General features: G+C 51.7%; 2 protein-coding genes across 5 annotated transcripts; both read right to left on the bottom strand.

Moving 5' to 3' along the window:
* Positions 1-4,968: 4,968 nt before the first annotated feature.
* On the bottom strand, positions 4,969-9,203 carry LOC108533984 (transcription factor CP2). Of its 4 annotated transcripts, none has more exons than XM_017879033.1 (4): positions 8,871-9,203; positions 8,199-8,309; positions 7,375-7,429; positions 4,969-5,007 (listed from the first exon to the last, which is right to left on the bottom strand). In XM_017879033.1, the coding sequence occupies exons 1-3, from the start codon at positions 8,949-8,951 to the stop codon at positions 7,385-7,387; spliced, it is 237 nt and encodes a 78-aa protein (XP_017734522.1). In that variant the 5' UTR covers positions 8,952-9,203; the 3' UTR covers positions 4,969-5,007; positions 7,375-7,384. The 4 variants fall into 4 exon arrangements, with proteins under 4 accessions (XP_017734522.1, XP_017734519.1, XP_017734520.1 ...); XM_017879030.1 differs by lacking the exon at positions 4,969-5,007 and adding an exon at positions 5,118-5,476; XM_017879031.1 differs by lacking the exon at positions 4,969-5,007 and adding an exon at positions 6,493-6,635.
* A 1,636-nt stretch (positions 9,204-10,839) lies between these two features.
* On the bottom strand, positions 10,840-12,069 carry LOC108533985 (transcription factor CP2-like protein 1). The gene is made up of 3 exons (XM_017879034.1): positions 11,941-12,069; positions 11,307-11,458; positions 10,840-11,172 (listed from the first exon to the last, which is right to left on the bottom strand). Exons 1-3 carry the CDS (start codon positions 12,021-12,023, stop codon positions 11,063-11,065), a joined length of 345 nt encoding a protein of 114 aa, XP_017734523.1. The 5' UTR covers positions 12,024-12,069; the 3' UTR covers positions 10,840-11,062.
* Positions 12,070-20,156: the final 8,087 nt, after the last annotated feature.

The raw sequence follows: 20,156 nt of genomic DNA, 5'->3' as shown, positions 1-20,156 counted from the left end.
CACGTGTTGGCTGCTTTTATTCCCTTTATCTCAACGAATATTTCGATACCTAGAATTGTGCTAGAGGCCTCTAGGGCTTAGAGATACACAAACATAAATGCAACAGGGTCCCTATCCTTGTGGTAGAGATGAGCAGTATAGCCAACTCAGCAAACTAAAATCTCTACCTTGCCATGAAGCACCCTTGGGGAGCTCTGTGGAATCAAAGGCCCCACTTTACATCTATTTATTCTACATAAAGACCTGGTCTAGATTAGTCCCAACACGGTCCCTTCCAGGGATGCAAGCAGTGTCTGCTCAGTTGTCCATATAAACTTTGAAGTAAATATTCAACAGACTTCCCTTTACCCCATCCATTGGTTATCACCTCAGAGCCTTCTTCCTTCCCACCCTCCCTAGCAGAGGCTACCTGGGTCAAGTCTCATCAAAGATGATTAGTAAATAATACTTTAGGTAAATTATCAGCAAGTAATTATGCAAGGTTTTTGTTGTGTTTTGTTGTTGTTTTTGAGATGGAGTCTCGCTCTTGTGGTCCAGGCTGGAGTGCAGTGGCACGATCTCAGCTCACTGTCACCCCCGCCTCCTGGGTTCAACCAATTCTCCTGCCTCGGCCTCCTGAGTAGCCAGGATTACAGGCGTGTGCCACCAGGCCTAGCTCCGTTTTTTGTTTTGTTTTGAGACAGAGTCTTGCTCTGTCACCACGCTGGAGTGCAGTGGCACGATCTTGGCTTACTGCAAACTCTGCCTCCCAGGTTCAAGCCATTCTCCTACCTCAGCCTCCCAGGTAGCTGGGATTACAGGTATCCATCACCACGCCCAGCTAATTTTTGTATTTTTAGTAGAGACGAGATTTCACCATGTTGGCCAGGCTGGTCTCAATTTCCTGACCTCGTGATCCGCCTGCCTCAGCCTCCCAAAGTGCTGAGATTACAGGCGTGAGCCACTGCACCCGGCTTGGCTACGGTTTTTTGTATTTTTAGTAGAGATGGGGTTTCACCATGTTGGCCAGGCTGGTCTTGACTCCTGACCTCAAGTGATCTGCCCGCCTCGGCCTCCCAAAGTGCTGAAATTACAGGCGTGAGCCACCAAGCCTGGGCTTATGCAAGTATTTTTAAGAGGGCACTTGTCTCTCTTAAAAATGACTTGTCTTCCACTTTGTGCATATGGAAATCTTCAAATGTACTTTTCTGTATATTTGAAGATTTTCGTAATAAAACTTTAAGGGAGGGAAAAAGGAAAAAAAGTTAAGATATGACCTGAGGCCGGGTGCGGTGGCTCGAGCCTGTAATCCCAGCACTTTGGGAGGCTGAGGCGGGTGGATCACGAAGTCAGGAGATCGAGACCATCCTGGCTAACATGGTGAAACCCCGTCTCTACTAAAATACAAAAAAACTAGCCGGGCGTGGTGGCGGGTGCCTGTAGTCCCAGCTACTCTGGAGGCTGAGGCAGGAGAATGGCGTGAACCCGGGAGGCAGAGCTTGCAGTGAGCTGAGATTGCGCCACTGCACTCCAGCCTGGGCGACACAGCGAGACTCCGTCTCAAAAAAAAAAAAAAAAAAAAAAAAAAAAAAAACCTTAAATTTTTTTTTTTTTAAAAAAGCATTTACTGTTTAATATAAAAGTGGTTTTCTGAGCTGGGTGCAGTGGCCGAGATGGCACCACCTCACCACTTCAGCATGGGCAAAAGACCGAAACGCCATCTCAAAAAAAAAAAAAAAAAAAAAAAATTTTTTTTATGGAAAAGGGGATTAGATTCCTACCTGCAAGGCACACAAAATCAATTTCAGGTGGATTATTGACCTAAAAGTGAAAAGCAGAAGTGTGATTCAAACGGTTTTTTTGTTTTTTTTTGGAGACCAAGTCTCACTCCCAGGCTGGAGTGCAGTGGCTTGATCCCGGCTCACTGCAACCTCCGCCTCCTGGGTTCAAGCAATTCTCCTGCTTCAGCGTCTCGAATAGCTGGGATTACAGGCACACACCACCACGCCCAGCTAATTTTGTATATTTAGTGGAGACAGGGTTTCACCATGTTAGCCAGGCTGATCTCGAACTCACGACCTCTGGTGATCTGCCCACCCTTGGCCTCCCAAAGTGCTTAAACTACAGGCATGAGCCACCGTGCCCGGCCAAAAAGAGTCTCTTTTCTTTATAAATTAAAAATAGTAGGCCAGTCGCGGTGGCTCACACCTGTAACCCCAGCACTTTGGGAGACTGAGGCAGGAGGATCCCGACGTCAGGAGTTCGAGACCAGTCTGGCCAACATGGGGAACCTCCATCTCTACTAAAAATGCAAAAATTAGCTGGGCGTGGTGACACAAGCCTGTAATCCCAGCTACACGGGAAGGTGAGGCAGGAGAATTGCTTGAATCCGGGAGGTCGAGGTTGCAATGAGTCCAGATTGCACCATTGCAGTCTAGCTCTGGGCGTCAGAGCAAGACTCCATCTCAAAAAAAAAAAAAAAAAAAAAAAAAATTATGACTTTAGGGAAAGATTAATAAAATTTAAGGTTAAAAAAAGGTCAAGCACAGTGGTGCACACCTGTAATTCCAGCTACTTGAGACTTTAGGTGGAAGGATCACTTGATGATAAGAGTTCAAGACCAGCCTGGACAACAGAGACTTCATCTCTTAAAACTAAGGAAACAATATGTCTATTTTTGTTTTTTTTCTAAAAGCCCAATAGCCTGAATTCTAGAGAATAGCTATAGTATTTCCTAAATCTCTTAGAACTCAGTTTTTTAGTAGGTGCAGTGATCTGAATATTGAATGGTCTTTTGGAGGCTTTAGTAATTAGTTTTGCCAAAAGTAATTGGGGGGAAAAAAATCCAGCTGTATTTATTTATTCCCTCGTTCTAGACCCCATCCTTTGCCCTAGTTTATAGTTTAAGCAGAAGACATTTTCCCCTGGGGACAATAAAGCCAAGAAAACTGAACACCACATTAAATGTTCAACACATTGGACAACATATTAAGTGTATATACCTTTTAAAATTAACTTTTAATTTAAAAGGAAGGGCAGGAATAAAGTTTTAAATGAATTACACTCTCAGTGTTCACCAGCCAACAACGCTCATGGCAAAAGCTCTTTTCCACATTGCCAGTTTTTTTTTTTTTGCCTCAAACTTGGCCAGCTCAGAAGAATGAACAGGCAAGGAAGACTTCCAACAACCATTGCTGCTGACCAGAAAGAAAAGTGAAGCCAGGCACAGTGGCTCACGCCTGTAATCCCAGCACTTTGGGAGGCTAAGACAGGTGGATCATGAGGTCAGGAGATCAAGACCATCCTCGCTAATATAGTGAAACCCTGTCTCTACTAAAAATACAAAAAATTAGCTGGGCGTGTTGGCGGGCGCCTGTAGTCCCAGCTACTCAGGAGGCTGAGGCAGGAGAATGGAGTGAACCCAGGAGGCGGAGCTTGCAGTGAGCCAAGATTGGGCCACTGCACTCCAGCCTGGGAGACAGATGGAAACTCCATCTCAAAAAACAAAAAAAAAAGAAAAGTGAAGCTGGAGGCTACTTGCTTCCTCCCTAGGGGTAAGATGCAAGATAGTTTGGCTCACCTGGAGCCTGTTGAGTCAGCCAAGCATATTAACAAGGCTTCTGGTGAAGCAGAGCCATCAGTCTCTTGAGCAGTGGAGTTCCCCTGGGCCTAGATCAGAACCAAGTAGTAGCCATCTGGATTCTGCACTGAAAGCAGTAAAAAGGCACCAGTGGGGAGAGTCAGGTCCTCAAACCTCCAAGCAGCCTACAATGCATCTGGTACACCCAAGTGTTTTTGTATTGTTTCTTTTTGAGGCGGAGTTTCGCTCTTGTCACCCAGGCTGAAGTACAGTAACGAGATCTCGGTTCACTGCAACCTCCATCTCCCTGGTTCCAGCGATTCTCCTGCCTCAGCCTCCCGAGGAGCTGGGATTACAAGTGCCCTCCACCACGCCGGGCTAATTTTTGTATTTTTAGTAGAGACAGGGTTTCACCATGTTGGCCAGGCTGGTCTTGAACTCCTGACCTCGTGATCCACCCGCCTCGGCCTCCCAAAGTGCTGGGGTTACAGGCGTGAGCCACGGCACCCGACCACATGTGTCTTAAAACCCCACTTCACATCTACCTCTTCCTACCCCCTTGTGTACATATGCCAAGCTGACCAGCTCTGGCACATGGAGGGGTGGAAGGCAAACATCTGAATAACCAGATGCCAAGCAGATAGTTAGAGGTGCCCTATGCCAGGTGATGTCCAATAAGCACCTGCCCTTCTACCTTGTATCATGCGGGGGAAGGTGGAGAAAAGTGGGGGCTTCCCCTCTAATCAACTCCCTGACAACAGAAACAAGCATTTTTTATTTCATGGGGATGCATTTATTCAGTCACATTTTTCCTAAGCAATAAATGTCTTTTAGCTATACAAGTCCCTCTCCCCTTGACACAAAGCTGGCATTCACAGATGTTTGCTAGTTAATTGGGACACATCCCCTTAATCCCCTTCAAAGAGGCTTTTTGCTTTTTTTTTTTTTTGAGACATTTGAGACAGACTTGCACCATCACCCAGTTTCCCCATCAGCTCTACAGCACTGAGTTCATCCAGAGAGATCTCTTGATAAAAGTCTTGGGGCTTGAGCAACACAGGGGCAGGGGTCAGCGGGGGAAGGGGGTCCAGAGGCATGCCCACGGGAAACCAGGGGTGCCAGGAAGATGGCCATGGGGTGGGGGAGGAGAAGTAAAGAAGGAAAAGTCGGCTGGGCGTGGTGGCTCACGCCTATAATCCCAGCACTTTGGGAGGCCGAGGCGGGTGGATCACCTGAGGTCAGGAGTTCCAGACCAGCCTGGCCAAGATGGTGAAACCCCATCTCTACTAAAAACTACAAAAATTAGCTGGGCATGGTGGCAGGCGCCTGTAATCCCAACTACTTGGGAGGCTGAGGCGGGAGAATCTCTTGAATCTGGGCAGCAGAAGTTGCAGTAAGCTGAGATCGTGCCACTGCACTCCAGCCTGGGCAACAGAGTGAGACTCCATCTAAAAAAAAAAAAAGGAAAAAAGTCTACTTCCCCTCTCATGCCTCACCTTTTGGGAGGTGTCTAAGGGGAACCCCCAGTTTAAAGATATAGGACACCCACATATTAATTACTGGGACCCAAGTACATAATAAGATGATGTTCTAATCCCATATGTTAATGGAGTGACAATCAGGTGCGGTGGAGGAGTACAACATGGTAGAATCAACCCAAGGAGACATTCTGGAAGGAGAGGGACTAATCTGGTCACGGAAGGTAGGGAAATGCCAAGAAGGGCATCCTGGGTCCCAGGAATGGTGGGGCATCACCATTCCTCTTCTAGGGAGAGGTTTGATGCAGCTACACCTGAATTTCCTGTCTTCTGGAGAGAGAGGCCAGAACCTCACCTGAGTCAGGGTTCTTATGGGACCTCGTTCTCTTGCCTAGAGGCCTCCTGAGCCACATACAAAGTCAGTCGGTGACGGATGGGCCTGGGCCAGGAAAACAGTCTATGTATCAGCCTTATACCTGAACTAACAGCTCCCACTTCTAACTCCCGTCCTAGGAGAGATCCCAGCCTCCTCCCAGGTCTCAAGGGAGGGAGGTCACTAAGCAGTTCTTAGGTATTTAATGAATGCTGGACACTAGGGGTAGAAAAACTGGGGCGGGGAACCCAACAAACATCTCTATCCCCAGAAATGGAATGATGCAGGTGGGATGGCTATAGAAGGAGTAGGTCACAGGAGCCTAGCCTTTCACCCCAGCCCTGCCAGCCTTGGGTTGTGACCTCAGACTGGTCATTGTCCTTCTTGGGCCTGAGTTTCTTCTGTAAAAAGAGGGAGTGGGACTAAGTGGTTTTTAAGGTGACTTCTGGCTTAAACATTGTATGAGCCAGGCACGGTGGCTCACTCCTGTAATCCCAGCACTTTGGGAGGCCAAGGCAGGTGGATCACCTGAGGTCAGGAGTTCAAGACCAGCCTGACCAACCTGGTGAAACACCGTCTCTACTAAAATACGAAAATTGAGGCCGGTCGCGGTGGCTCAAGCCTGTAATCCCAGCACTTTGGGAGGCCGAGACGGGCGGATCACGAGGTCAGGAGATCGAGACCATCCTGGCTAACACGGTGAAACCCCGTCTCTACTAAAATACAAAACTAGTCGGGCGAAGTGGCGGGCGCCTGTAGTCCCAGCTACTCGGGAGGCTGAGGCAGGAGGATGGCGTAAACCCGGGAGGCGGAGCTTGCAGTGAGATGAGATCCGCCCACTGCACCCCAGCCCCGGCGACAGAGTGAGCCTCTGCCTCAAAAAAAAAAAAAAAAACACGAAAAATTGGCTGGCAGATGCCTGTAATCCGAGCTACTCATGAGGCTGAGTCAGGATAATCACTTGAACCTGAGGCAGAGGTTGCAGTGAGCCAAGATCGCACCATTGCATTCCAGCCTGGGCAACAACAGTGAAACTCCATATTTAAAAAAAAAAAAATGTGTGAAACATACCTGCTAGCTAGTTAGTAAGGGCCACTACAGTGGGAAGGGGACCCTGGTTGGCAGTGCCCAGCATCTGGCTCTAAGAGTATTGAAAAAGCGGATCCCTCAGCAACCCTGCAGATTTGGATAAGGTCCTGGCATGTAAGCTTCAGCAGATCCAGGCCTGTAGAGTCAGACAGGACAAGACTGAGGAAAGAGGCCTGGGATCAAGGGTGGGAAGCAAGGGACATAGTCTATTAGTCTACAAATAGCCCTAGTGTGCTCAGACATGGGAGTCAGACTTGGATTTAAATCCCAGTTCTGCCAGTTGTTAGCTGTGCGTCCTTGAGCAAGTTATTTAACCTCTCTAGGCACTGTCCTTAAGGGATAGTGTATAAATTATATGGGATAATTTGTGAGACAAGAACCTAGCACAATGCTGGGCAACTCTTAGTCTCCAGTAAAGGTTAGTTGAAGGGCCCACAACAAGCCAAGACAGAGACAGGCTTCCTGCGTGTGTGTCCCACCCACTCTCAGTCCCCTACACGTCTGGCTCCTGCCAGACACTAGCCTCACCAGTGAAGCTGGCCAGCATCCAGCAGTAGCTGGAGAACCGGTGCTGATGCAACCACTGCTGTGTCTCTGAGATGAGGCTCTATGGTTCAGATCCTGAGGTATCAAATGGATGGTCTAGGTAATACCAGGACCCAGGGACAGAACAAGGAAGGGAAACAGCCCCTCCCTTGGAAAGCCCAAGTCTGAGAAGGGAGGCTCTTCCTGCCCAGTCCTATCAGGTAAGTTATAATCTGTGGCCATCCATACCACATCTGGCCACCAGGGGGCAGGGCACCCCATTCTGGAGTGTGAGATGAAGCTGCGGAGAAGGCTTTGGGACAGTGGGGAGTGGGAAGAGGGAGACTCACCTCAACTGGGCTACACCCCAAGGTGTCCAGAGCAAATGGCGGTGAGGAACAGAGCCTGTGAGGAGGAGCAAAGGTTCAAGGCCTGCAGAGCATTTCAGCCAGTCTCCCTCCACCAACATCCTTCCTCCAGGCCTGCCCTGGGACACAGAGCTTGCTCTTGTCTTCACCCTACACATTCCCCACCAATCCTCAGCCCTGCCCTTTGCTCCATGCCTGGGCTGGGAGCTCTTTGCTTCACTATCACCCCAAAGGGCTGACAGGAGGTGCTCATCCTGCCTCACCTTTCTGGGGACAGGAGGCTGCAGGAGTCAGGGGAGGTCAGAGCCAGAAAGCTGAGAGGTGGCCAGGGCCTTGCAGGGGACTCCAGCCATGGCAAACACTGCTGGCAAACACACAGCAATGCTGGTCATTGCTCCCTTCCCTCCACCTGTATATTAAGAGCTGACCGGGGCCTGACAAGTGGACTGAGTTTCCACAGGAAGGAAGAAATTAATGAGCCAGTGGGGATGGGGCAATGAGGAAGGGCCCTGGAGGAGCTGGCCAGGAGGAGTGGCAGTAGGAGGAGGGGGCCAGGCAGAGGGAGCAGACAAGGAAGGAGGTGGTGATGGCCTGTGTAGGACAGGTAGCCTGGAGGGCGTCAGCTCCTGGAAGCTTCAACAACCACAGACAGGGCAGAGAGTGTCCTTTGCAGGAAGTGGTGGAGTCCCCGGGGGGCTGTGATGGGCTTGCAGCAGTCAGAGCCCAGGAGGCCTCCATTTCCCCATCTGTACCATGAGGATCTTTTCTCCAACTCTCCCCTCCTGCTCTCGTCCCAACACACGCACCTCCAAGAAGACAGTGCTCTCGCAGGTGGTCTGATACTTGTCCCTCTCATGCAGGGGCTGTTTCTCCATCTTCTTGCAGTCCATTTTCAGTTTCCATTCCACTCCTTTGGGCTGCAGGAGGATGATGAGGAAAGCCTCAGGCTCCTTTTTTTTTTTTTTTTTTTTTGAGATGGAGTCTCGCTCTGTTGTGCAGGCTGCAGTGCAGTGGCGCAATCTCAGCTCACCACAACCTCTGCCTCCTGGGTTCAAGCAATTCTCCTGTCTTAGCCTCCTGAGTAGCTGGGACTACAGGCTCATGCCACCACGCCCGGCTAATTTTTGTATTTTTAGTAGAGACGGTGTTTCACCGTGTTGGCCAGGCTTGTCTCGACCTCTTGACCTTGTGATCTGCCTACCTCAGTCCCCCAAAGTGCTGGGATTACAGGCATGAGCCACTGCTCCTGGCCCAAAGGCTCTTTCTTTACCTGCCTGCCTCTCTTCAGTGGCTCTGTTGGATTGGCTGTGAGACAGAGACTAAGCCCCATCCCTCTGTGTACAGAAAAGGAAACAGTCCAAGAGATGGAACACAGCAGGTTAAGAATCCACAGCAATGTGGGGCTAGAACCCACCCAGCCAGCGAGGCCAGGTGACAGCCCTGCGAGGGAGGAAAGCAGGCCCCATTGCTGCATGTACCTTAAACACCTTTATGAGGCAGCCAGCCCAGTGCAGGTGATCCAGCAGCAGCCCCTTGTCACCGTGCCTGAAGGTGTCCATCTGGAGGCGGAAAGGGACGCCTTTCTCTCCACTTTTCTTCTGAGGTGCGAACTGAGATGAAGAAGAAACAAAGAGAAAACTGCGACTCCAGATCCACCCACATGCAAAGGAGTCTATCGAAAACCTGTTACCCACCTGCCACCTGTCAGCCACATACTACTACAGCAGCTTTCCATCCCCAACCAGTGTCCATTCTATTTTTATTTATTTTTTGAGATGGGGTCTTGCTCTGTCGCCCAGACTGGAGTGCAGTGGTATGATCTTGGCTCACTGCAACCTCCGCCTCACAGGTTCAAGCGATTCTCCTGCCTCAGCCTCCGGAATAGCTGGGACTACAAGTCCATGCCATCATGCCCGGCTAATTTTTGTATCTTTAGTAGAGATGGGAGTTTCATCATGTTGGCCAGACTGGTCTTGAACTCATGACCTCAAGTGATCCCCTGCCTGCCTCAGCCTCCCAGACTGCTGGGATTACTGTCATGAACCATAGCTCCTGGCCAAGCTTCCATTCTTTTTTTTTTTTTTTTTTTTTGAGACAGAGTCTCGGCTCTGTGGCCAGGCTGGAGTGCCCCCAGTGCGGATCTCAAGCTCCCCTTGCAAAGCTCCGCTCCTGGCTCGTGGTTTACGCATTCTCCTGGCCAGGGGCCTCCGGAGATAGTTGGGACTACGGCACCCGCCACCCTCGCCCCGGGCTAGTTTTTTTGTATTTTTTTAGTAGAGCGGGGTTTCACCGTGTTAGCCAGGATGGCTCTCCGATTTTTGACCTGTGGAATTCCTCCCGTCTCGGCCTCCAAAGTGCTGGGATTACAGGCTGAGGGCACCCGCGCCCGGCTTTTTTTTTTTTTTTTTTTTTTTTTTGGCAGACAGAGTTTTCGCTTTTGTTGTCTGGGCTAGAGTGCAATGGCGTGATCTCAGCTCACAGCAACCTCCACCTCCCGCGTTCAAACAATTCTCCTGCCTCAGCCTCTCGAGTAGCTGGGATTACAGGCATGCGCCACCACGCCCAGCTAATTTTGTATTTTTACAGATGCGGTCCCAGGGCCGGCTCCACCTCCACCCAACCAGCTGCTGCTGCTCGGCGTACTGCAGGTGCGGGTCGTCGAACGCCACCTGCACCACACTCTGCAGCCACAGGAGGGCGTGGCGCGCAGTCAGAGGACGCCGGCATTGAGGACCCAGTCTTCACACCCCTGTAGGCCGACCTTCCCACACCTCCCTTCCTACCCCAGGAGGCATTAGGAATTAGAATCACCAATCCGTGTTCAAATGCCCATCTGCCACTCACAACTGTGAACCAGAGAAGTAATCTAGAGATCCTGAGCCTCATCTGTAAAAAGGGGGAGTTAATGCCTTCCCACCCTAGGCATGCCACCCATTTCTTTGCAACATGTCACTGTTGGTCATTTCATAGAACATGTGTAATTACTTGTTTGCCTTAGTAGAATGCAAGCCTCCTGAGGAAGGGAACCACATCTGTCTCATTACTGATGAATCCTTAGCTCATGGAACATTTTCTGGCATAGAATGGGGGCTAAATAGGTAATTTGAGAAAAGATCATGTGTGTGAATAACACTGTGTAAATATATTTCCAATTTTGTTGTTATTATTATTATTATTATTATTATTATTATTATTATTTGAGACAGAGTCTGTTGCTTAGGCTGGAGTGTAGTGCGGCGATCTTGGCTCACTGCACCCTCTGCTTCCTGGGTTCAAGCCATTCTCATGCCTCAGGATCCCGAGTACCTGGGATTACAGGTGCACACCACCATGCCCAGGTAATTTTTGTATTTTTAGTAGAGATGGGGTTTCACCATGTTGACCAGGCTGGTCTTGATCTCCTGACCTCAGGTGATCCGCCCGCCTCAGCCTCCCAAGGTGCTGGCATTATAGGCGTGAGCCACTGCGGCCAGCCTACACTGTGTAAATGTGTTTCTAAATCTCAGTTCTACTACTTGCTGGCTCTGTGTCCTCAAGAAAACACTTAACTTTTCTGTGCCTGTTTCTTCAACTCTTGCCCCCACCACTGAGCTGTCGACGTGAGAGGGTTCTCCGTGACGGTGACACCACTGTGATGACATTGGCTTCTTGCCCAGAGAAACAGTCATACTCAGCCTTTGCCACTTCTGGAGAGGAGTGTACCCAACTTCAGCAGCTGGGGGCACTGGGTGGCATCACACAGCTTGGAGCTGCAGAGCATCTGGACCTCATAGGACTGACCTGGGAGGGATTAAGGGGATGTGTGAGCCCCATTCTGAGGGGCAGAGTGGCACCTACCACCTCCAGCTCACCCTGGGCCCAGCTTCCGGAGCTCATGGCCCACTAGCTCCTCCCCTAGCCCAGGCCTAGCATACCCTGGTTCAGGTAGGTGAGGGTCTTCTCCTGCAGCTTCACGGCTGGTGAGGTGGCTGCACAGAGCACATACTGGAACATGGGGCAGGACAGCTCCGCTCCAGGGATGTTGGACAGCTCCTCCTGCTTCAAGTAGGGCAAGGGCAGGGGTTCCCTGCCAGGGAGAGGAGGGATCTGCCAACTTTCTGCCCTGTCCATCCCCTTTTCTAAGGGTCTTTGACTCCCTATGCCAGACCTCCCCTCTGGGGAACCCATAGTTTCCTGTAGCAGGCCCCCGAGCTGCAGCCAGGGCCGAAGGGACCCCCGTTCAGCTCCTCGGGCCTCCAGGAGGCCTCCCTGAAGGGGCTGATCCCAGATTTGTGGCTGTTCTACTCAATAGCTGCCATCAATTACTTATCTTCGCAACCTCGAAGTTTGCCTGATACTGAGTAAATTCCCAGTAACAATGTCTTAAGTGGGATCAGGGTGTTTTTGAGATGTCCCAGGACACACTGAACTCCAGGTACATTTGACCACTTCCCCATCTCCAGAGGAGCCCAGGAATGGGAGCCCCACTCCCCTCAGCTTGAAATGGATGAGGTCTGCCCCAACTTCAGACCAGCACCTTCCTGGGGACCTGGGGGATCCAGCCCTTACCTGAGCAGGCTGCTAAGGGGCCCAGGGTATAGATCCCCAGGACTGGGCCATAAGTGGTCTGGCTGGTTGTGCCAAAACAGCATCTTGGAGAGGGAGCAGGGCCGGCTGTGAAACAGCTCAGTATGGGATTGGGCGGCACACACTGGACCCCCCACCTGGGGCCTCCACCTTTATACACAGAAGCACACCCACAAATGGTGGGGTGGGGCCTGGGCCTCTTATTGGCTGAGCACCCAGGGCTCTCACACACTCCAGACCTGTGGGGGCAACCCAGGTTGGGGGGAATCAAGATCTGGATCCTGAGGGCTCCCCAGCAATCATTAACTTGAAGGGGAGGGTACAGCAAAACAAAGTCAGAAGGATGGATGTCCAGTCCTCTACTGGTCCCCAAGAGGCCAAGGGGCAATGAGGGGCACCCTCAGGCCTCAAGACTGGCCCCAGATCCATAAGCTACACAGAGTCCTGGAGACCCCTGGGATAAGCCCCTCCCCTGACCCCACGGGAGAAGCCTGTCCACTCGAGGGGACAGGACAGGCAGACACACAGCCTACAGGGACCTGCAAAAGGGCCTCTGATGCCCACTGCCCTCCCTCCCTCCTCTACCTGACAACACACACACAAACACACACGCACACACACACGCACACACACACGCACACACACACGTGCACTGGTGGCAGGACACCAGTCCTTTAGCTGGGGGCTACCTAGCTAGGGGACTGGAGTTTACAGAACACAGCCCAGCTTGTTGTGGAAGCACTCCAGGGGCGGCGCTTCCAGGAGAGGGAGGTGTGCCCAGGAGGGCTCCCCGTTAGGGCAACGCAGGAGCTCCAGTGGGCTGGTCCTGTTGCTCCTTCCTTGCCCTGGGGCTTGGAGCAGGCCGTGTTTATGGACAAATACAGCCAGCCTGGGGGCAGGCCTCTTTCCCCACACTGGCCACCTGTTGTCACTGTACACAGACAGTTCCAGTCCCCTGCCCACCTCCTGCTACTGTGGTATAAACAGAACTAGGGCAGAGAGCAGAGATGGGGTACAAAAATGTGGCTGACTCATGGGACTCTAGCTACCCAGGCTCCCAGATACTGGGGGGCCTGCCTAGGGGGCAGCAGAGCCAAACAGACGCCCCGTCCCCTGCTCTGCCACCTGCATCTCCAGGCACCTGGTGCTTGGTCCCACGGGCTTTCTCCCCCCAGGAGACTGGATGGAATCCAAGTGGGGAGGTTGGGGGAGCAAGGGGCGATGGAGGCATTCCTGCCACTGGGGCCAAAGAAGCAGCCGGAGGCCCTGAGGTCCTGAGGTCCCCTCCATACATTATCCCCAAGGCTGTGGGGACCTACCCCACGCCCCGAGGTGGATTCCAGGCTGGGAGGCACCCTCAAGCCCTTGGGGAGGGCAGAGCAGGATCCCAGGAAGAGGGGGAGAGAAGTGTAGGAGGGGTCCCTGTGTGGCTTGGTGCTGGCCTAGGGGGAGTCGTGCCTGTCTGAGCAGGGTGGGGCCTTTTTCTACTCCAACCAAAACATTCTGTTTTGTTTCCTATTCCCAGGCAACATTCCAACCTGGAGAGCTGGAGAGTGAAGTTTGCCCCTCCCTCAAAGAAAGGACAGGCTGGGAGAGGAAGCTGTCTATTCGTTCATTCCTTCAACAAACCCTTCTTGAGTGCCTACTGTATGCCAGGCTGTCTCTCAGGATACCTGGGTGGATAGAATCCTGCCCTATCCAGAGCTGAGACACCCCACGCTCCCCGCATGCAGGTGATCAAAAGGGCTGGGCCCTGAGTTCCAGGCAAAATTATGATGAAAGGAGTAGATTGGAGCACGTAGGATGTTTTTCACTTACAGGACACACACACACACACACACACACACAGCTAACAATACCATATGGCAATCATTGTGCGGTCTCTGCATCTGTGTACACAAATGTCTCCACCCCAGAAGTGAGGTTAAGGGGTCCCTAGTCCCAGTTAAATGTCCCTGGCACCTCCGGGTACACAGTTTACAGGGCACCATCTGCCCTGAATAGCGCTCTCTGGAGTTAGACTGTGAGTAGGGCTGGCTTAAACCCTCAGTCTTTTCTACCTGAAGTCCTCTCTAGCACCACCCTAAGTCTCTCCTGACGAAGACTCTCTGCTCACATTTCAGACTTGCTGCCTGCTTCTTAGCCCTTCCCACAGCCCCTCCAGCTGAGGCTCACATTCTCCCTGTCTGTCTCTGGGCTTTGCAATGCTCTACCAAGGTCCTTCATGGTAATTATCCAACGTGCAGTGAAGGTATGTGTACTTTGTCTAATGTCTTTTTTCCCACCAGAGTGAAAGCTCCCAGAGGGACGGGACTAAGAAATGTACACTAGTGTTGCAGTTAAGAGCACGTTTCTTTTCTCTTCTTCCTCTTCTTCTTTTTTCTTCTCCTTCTCTTCTCCTCCTCCTCCTTTTTTTTTTTTTTGAGACGGAGTCTCACTCTTTCACCCAGGCTGGAGTACAGTGACGTGATTTCAGCTCACTGCAACCTCCACTTCCCGAGTTCAAATGATTCTCCTTCCTCAGCCTCCCGAGTAGCTAGGATTACAGGCACGTGCCACCACTCCAGGCTAATTTTTTATATTTTTAGTAGAGATGGGATTTCACCATATTGGCCAGGCTGGTCTCGAACTCCTGACCTCGTGATCCACCAGCCTTGGCCTCCCAAAGTGCTAGGATTACAGATGTGAGCCACTGCACCCGGCCCTACAAAGTTTTTTTGTACAGATGGGGTCTCACTATGTTGCCCAGTCTAGTCTCAAACTCCTTGTCTCAAGTGATCCTCCTACTTCGGCCTCCCAAAGTGCTACAGGCATAAGCCCCCATGCCCAGCCTTTAAAAACAAATATTGGGCCAGGGAAGGTGACTCTTCCTGTCTGTTTTCATTGTGAAGCCTTTAATCACCAGAAGGATACTAGGAGTCCACTACTTGGTCCTCTGTGTCTAGTATGCTGCCCTCAGGAGCCAGGGAGACTTCCCTAGGACACAGGAATGACCCAATTACTCCTCTTTGGAGAACACTCCATGGCCACCTGTTACCTTCAGTGCCATCCTCAAGCTGGGCTGTGGCGTCCCTGGGTAACTATGGGTCATATTCCAGGCTATCCATGGCACACAATGGTTAGTGCTAAAATCGTATTTTGGTAGGAAAACTAACACAGATATTCTTGGAGTCAAATGCAAGGCTTGCACCAATGTTTAAAATAGAGCCATGTCTTTAAATCCCTCTCAAGCTTGGAGTGAACCACTTTGCCTGCTACCCCCTCCCCGCCCCGCCCCCCATGGTATCTCTGAATTGCTCTGCAAGGCTCCAGTGAATGTGTTTGAGAAGCCCCTTTGTGCAGAGAAAATCAGCTTCCTGATCCAGCATTCAAGGCCATTTGTTCCCTTTTTCCTGCCTTTGGCACTCACCACCTCTCTCTCTCTGGGCTTTCCAGTAGCTCCGGAACCGGCTGTTCCGTTTCACACCTCCATGCCTTTGCCTAGGCTGTTCCCTCTGCCTAGGATATTCTGGTCCCCTCTGTCTTCCAGTCCACTGGATGGCCCCCGTTAGCTCAGCTTGATGTGGCCTTCTGTGTTACCCCTCTCTGGGTCAGAATCTACAGAAGGGCCTCGAATGCAGGTACTAGGTGCCCCCGGTGCCCAGGACCATTCCATGCACTTGGTAGGACCTCATGGTTTAGATGTTGTCCAATGCAGACACTTGAAGGCCTGGCCTGAACCCCTGGGCTGCCCTGGTGCTGCTTTCTGTGCAGTCTGCAGGGGGCAGTGTGGGCCCAGGCCAGCCACAGGTCACCAGGCTGCTTCAGCTGGGTCTAGACTCCCCTGCCACAGGATCTCTCCCCGGGCGTTAACCCCAAGGGAGGAGTTAAAGGCAAGCTCATCCTCTCTGCCTTGAAGTCTCCTGGGCATCACCACACTCAAGCTTGTCCCACACAGTAAGGCATGGGCACCCTCACCGCTAACACCCCATCCAGCTGCGACCAGACCTCATCCTCCCTCCTTTCCATACGCTCTCGGCCACAGCCCTTCCCCAGCCTGCTCAGGGCCTCCTCTCCAGCAAAAGATCCTCCCTGAAGAATTCAGAGGTCCACAGTGCTCATCTCTCCAAAATTCTAACCCTCAACCATTCCCTCCTCCGCAGGGCTCCACCCCTTTTCTTACCCCAAAGTAATGCTCTTGCTGTTACCTTGGTAACAGATGCTTTGTGGGTGGGTAGGGGGACTAGACTAGAGGACAAGAGCAGTGGCTTCAGGACACTATTGGAAGCACAGGGGTGGGGGCTCAGTGTAGACAAACTGGCACAGGGCTGGGGAGGGGCAGCCAAGGGCTAGGACGCCCCACCCCTACCCCACCATGGCTGCTGTCAGCCCCGTGTCCCCAGCCTCAGGAAGAAAAGAAACAGAACAGAAGAGGACGTGATCCTGGAGAGAGGGGTTTTCTTCATTGAGGAAAAGGAAACAGCTATAACCTCATTATCCCCTCCCATAAGAACAGCTCTCCCAGAGATCCTGGCTTTGTGGTGGGGAGAGGGGGCGGCAGGAGGGAGGGCGTGAGGGATTGCATAGACAGAGCCCATGTTGTTCCCTCCAGGAGTCCTGGGGCACAGAGCGCGGGAACAACTCACCCAGGGCCCGTTAGGGACAGTGCCACGGGCAGTGGGAGGGTGGCTCCATGCCAGTGTCCCAAGCTCCAGGGACTGGAGACAGGAGGGGGTGTGGGGGGGGGCCTTCTGCAGCCCCTGGGGACCTGGCTGTCCCAGATGCCACAGCCGGGAAGTATGTCAGGCACTTGCGTAAGAGCCTCTGTATTTCCATAAAATCATAATTACCGCTGCCTGCCGTGAGCCTTAGCTCATTAGAGTGGTATCTGCCTCTCGGGCCCCCAGGTGGGCTGGTGGGGGGAGGTAGGGGACACTGGGGCAAGACCAGGCCTCTCACTGTGATCTCTGCCTCCCTGGCCCTGCTGGGCTTGGACCCCCTTCCCTTCCCCAGCTGGGAGACAGGAACCCAGACTCAGCTCCCAACCACATTGGGCGCCTCCACACTAGGCATCCTGATTCTAAAGCTGCAAGGAAAGGCCAGTCACTCATGTTTTCCGTCCTGGGTGACCCATGAGGCACAGGCCACAAATGCAAAGGGCTTGGACTGGAGGTGTTGATGCAAGGATCATCACCATGGGAGGAGAAGCAATTCCTCACATCAGAGAATCTCAGCCACTCAGAGAGGAGGGTCCCTGGGGGTAATATAGGCCAGTGGCTCTTAATCTTTTGGGGATCTCAGATGCCCTGAAGAGCAGCTGAAAGCTCAACTCTCCCCAGAAAATGTTTATTATCCTCCGTAATTTTACACAGCTTCAAGGGGTTCATGAACTCCCTGAAGCTCACTCGCAAGTCCAAGGTTAAAAATCCCCAATAATAATATCACTATTAACAATAATTAGTAGTAATTAATAGTAACTAATAATCACATAAGAATTAACAGCCTAGGCCGGGCGCGGTGGCTCAAGCCTGTAATCCCAGCACTTTGGGAGGCCGAGGCGGGCGGATCACGAGGTCAGGAGATCGAGACCATCCTGGCTAACAAGGTGACACCCCGTCTCTACTAAAAAATACAAAAAACTAGCCGGGCGAGGTGGCGGGTGCCTGTAGTCCCAGCTACTCGGGAGGCTGAGGCAGGAGAATGGCGTAAACCCGGGAGGCGGAGCTTGCCGTGAGCTGAGATCCAGCCACTGCACTCCAGCCTGGGCGACAGAGCAAGACTCCGTCTCAAAAAAAAAAAAAAAAAAAAAGAGTTAACAGGCTGAGTTCAGTGGAACATGCCTGTAGATCCAGTTACTTGGGAGGCTGAGGTGGGAGGATCACTTGAGCCAGGGAGGTAGAGGCTGCAGTGAGCCATGATTGCGCTACTGTACTCCAGCCTGGGCAGCAGTGTAAGACCTTTTCTCAGAATAAATAAATGAATAAAATAACATCCATTTACTGTGCACTTATTCTGTCCATCTCTTTATTTTTTTATTTTTTATTTTTTGAGATTGAATTTCACTCTCGTTGCCCAGGCTGGAACGCAGTGGCGCAATCTCGGCTCACTGCAACCTCCACCTCCCAGGTTCAAGCAATTCTCCTGCCTCAGCCTCTCGAGAAGCTGGGATTACAGGCGCCCGCCACCCCATCTGGCTAATTTTTGTATTTTTAGTAGAGATGGGGTTTTGCCATGTTGGCCAGGCTGGTCTCGAACTCCTGACCTCAGGTGATCCACCCGCCTTGGCCTCCTAAAGTGCTGGGATTACAGGCATGAGCCACCGCGCCCAACCTGTCTATCTCTTTACGTATATTAACTCATTTAATCCTCAAGAGTGCTAAGAGATACACCATTATTGCCCTCATTTTAATCCAACTCCTCATTTCAAAGTAATCTAACCAATTCTGCCAGTCTGACAAGTGCCTTTAGAGATAGCTCTCTGCCCAAGGTCACAAAACAGGAAGCAAAAGGCAGAGCTGGGCTGAGGACTGGTCTCTTTTCATGTGCTAGACATTGTGCTGCATGCAGATTTGAAGTCATCCCTGTCCCAGGGCTCCCAAGAGTCCGCTGCCCACTTTCCCAACAAGAGGCACCCCAGTAGTTCTATCGCCACTTCTGAGAGAGCCCTCCCAGAGTGTGGCTGCCATTCATCCCCCGGCAGCACCTGGCCCTCATTCTGCCTGCCCCTCATTTCTGCCCTCCAAATCTGAGATGGGGCAATGCTCCTTCCTTCCCAGGAAAGGCTGCTTCTGCCTGGTCTCTGATCCACTGCAGTGGGAGTTGTCAGTACTAAGAGCAATGACTCAGACTTAGTTCAGGAGAGGCCGCTCTGAAACACAAAGGCAGCAGGCCAGGAAGGCCATCCAAAGGTCATGGCGTCCAGCCCCCTGCCTCCGCCATGCTCGCCCCACCTCAGGCTTCTGATGTCCAGACTAGATGGGCCCCGCAGTCCTCCAACTGCCCTGGCTTCCTCGGTTGCCAGCACTACAGGTTCCCCTGGGAATTCTTCTCTGTATCTAGTTAACATCTCTTTGTCCAGGAATCACCACTTCTAGGTTGGTTCCCCCACAGAATACCAGGCTCCAAATGGCCAAGGAGAGTGAGAGAAGGAAGCAGTTTTCTTCTGTCTGCCTCAGAGAAAGCACGGGAAGGGACAAATTTCCCAGAAGAAAAGAGGGAAAGAAAAATAATGGACTTTCCTTGACTAGACGTGATGACATGTGCCTGTCTGTAATCCCAGGACTTTATCGGGGAGGCCAAGGCAGGAAGATGGCTTGAGGTCAGGAGTTCAAAATGAGGCTGGGCCAACAAAGTGAGACCCCATCTCTACCTAAATAAAAACTTTTTTTTTTTAAATAAAACTTTCCTGTCTTGTCTTCCTGTCTTGTCTGGGCTAAGTGCCACTCTGTACTATCATCTCATTCATTCTAGCAGTGGGGTAGGCACAACCACTGTTTTTCAGATGAAGAAACCAAGGCTGTAGGCCAGACGTGGTGGCTCACGCCTGTAATCCCAGCACTTTGGGAGGGCAAGGCAGGTGGATCACCTGAGGTCAGGAGTTCCAGACCAGCCTGGCCAACATGGTGAAACGTGTCTCTACTAAAAATATAAAAAATTAGCGGGGCATAGTGGTGGGTGCCTGTAGTCCCACCTACTCGGGAGACTGAGGCATGAGAATCGCTTGAACAAGGAGGCAGAGGTTGCAGTGAGCCGAGGTCCTGCCAGTGCACTCCAGCCTGGGCAACAAAAGTTAGACTCCATCTCAAAACAAACAAACAAACAACAACAACAAAAAAACACAAGGCTCTAAAAGATTGCGTTATCTGCCCAAGGTCACACACTTAATTAGTGACCATAGCGGTACTGGACGCTAAGGAACCCAAAGCCCCTGCTCTTTGGGAGATCTCCAAACTCAGAAGAAGGCCCTCAGGATAAGTGGAGGGCCTGATGTCCCTGTCTCAGTGCTGCAAGTATCCCAACGTCTGAGCTGCCCAGGGAAGGGAGGCTGGACTGGCCTGGGCTGGGCAGGAGGGAGAAGGACAGTCCAGTGGGGGATGGGAGAAGGTTGACCATGAACAGGCCTTCGGGGAGACTGATTTGATGGCGCTCAGGCTCCATCCCACCTTCCTCAGGAAATCTCAAAGTCAGAGCCCCTACAACCATGAACCCTCACTGTGCCC

The sequence above is a fragment of the Rhinopithecus bieti genome, unplaced genomic scaffold (genome assembly GCF_001698545.2).
Source record: "Rhinopithecus bieti isolate Rb0 unplaced genomic scaffold, ASM169854v2 scaffold_10685, whole genome shotgun sequence".
Taxonomy (NCBI): domain Eukaryota; kingdom Metazoa; phylum Chordata; class Mammalia; order Primates; family Cercopithecidae; genus Rhinopithecus; species Rhinopithecus bieti.
This window is presented reverse-complemented; position numbering and strand designations above follow the sequence as displayed.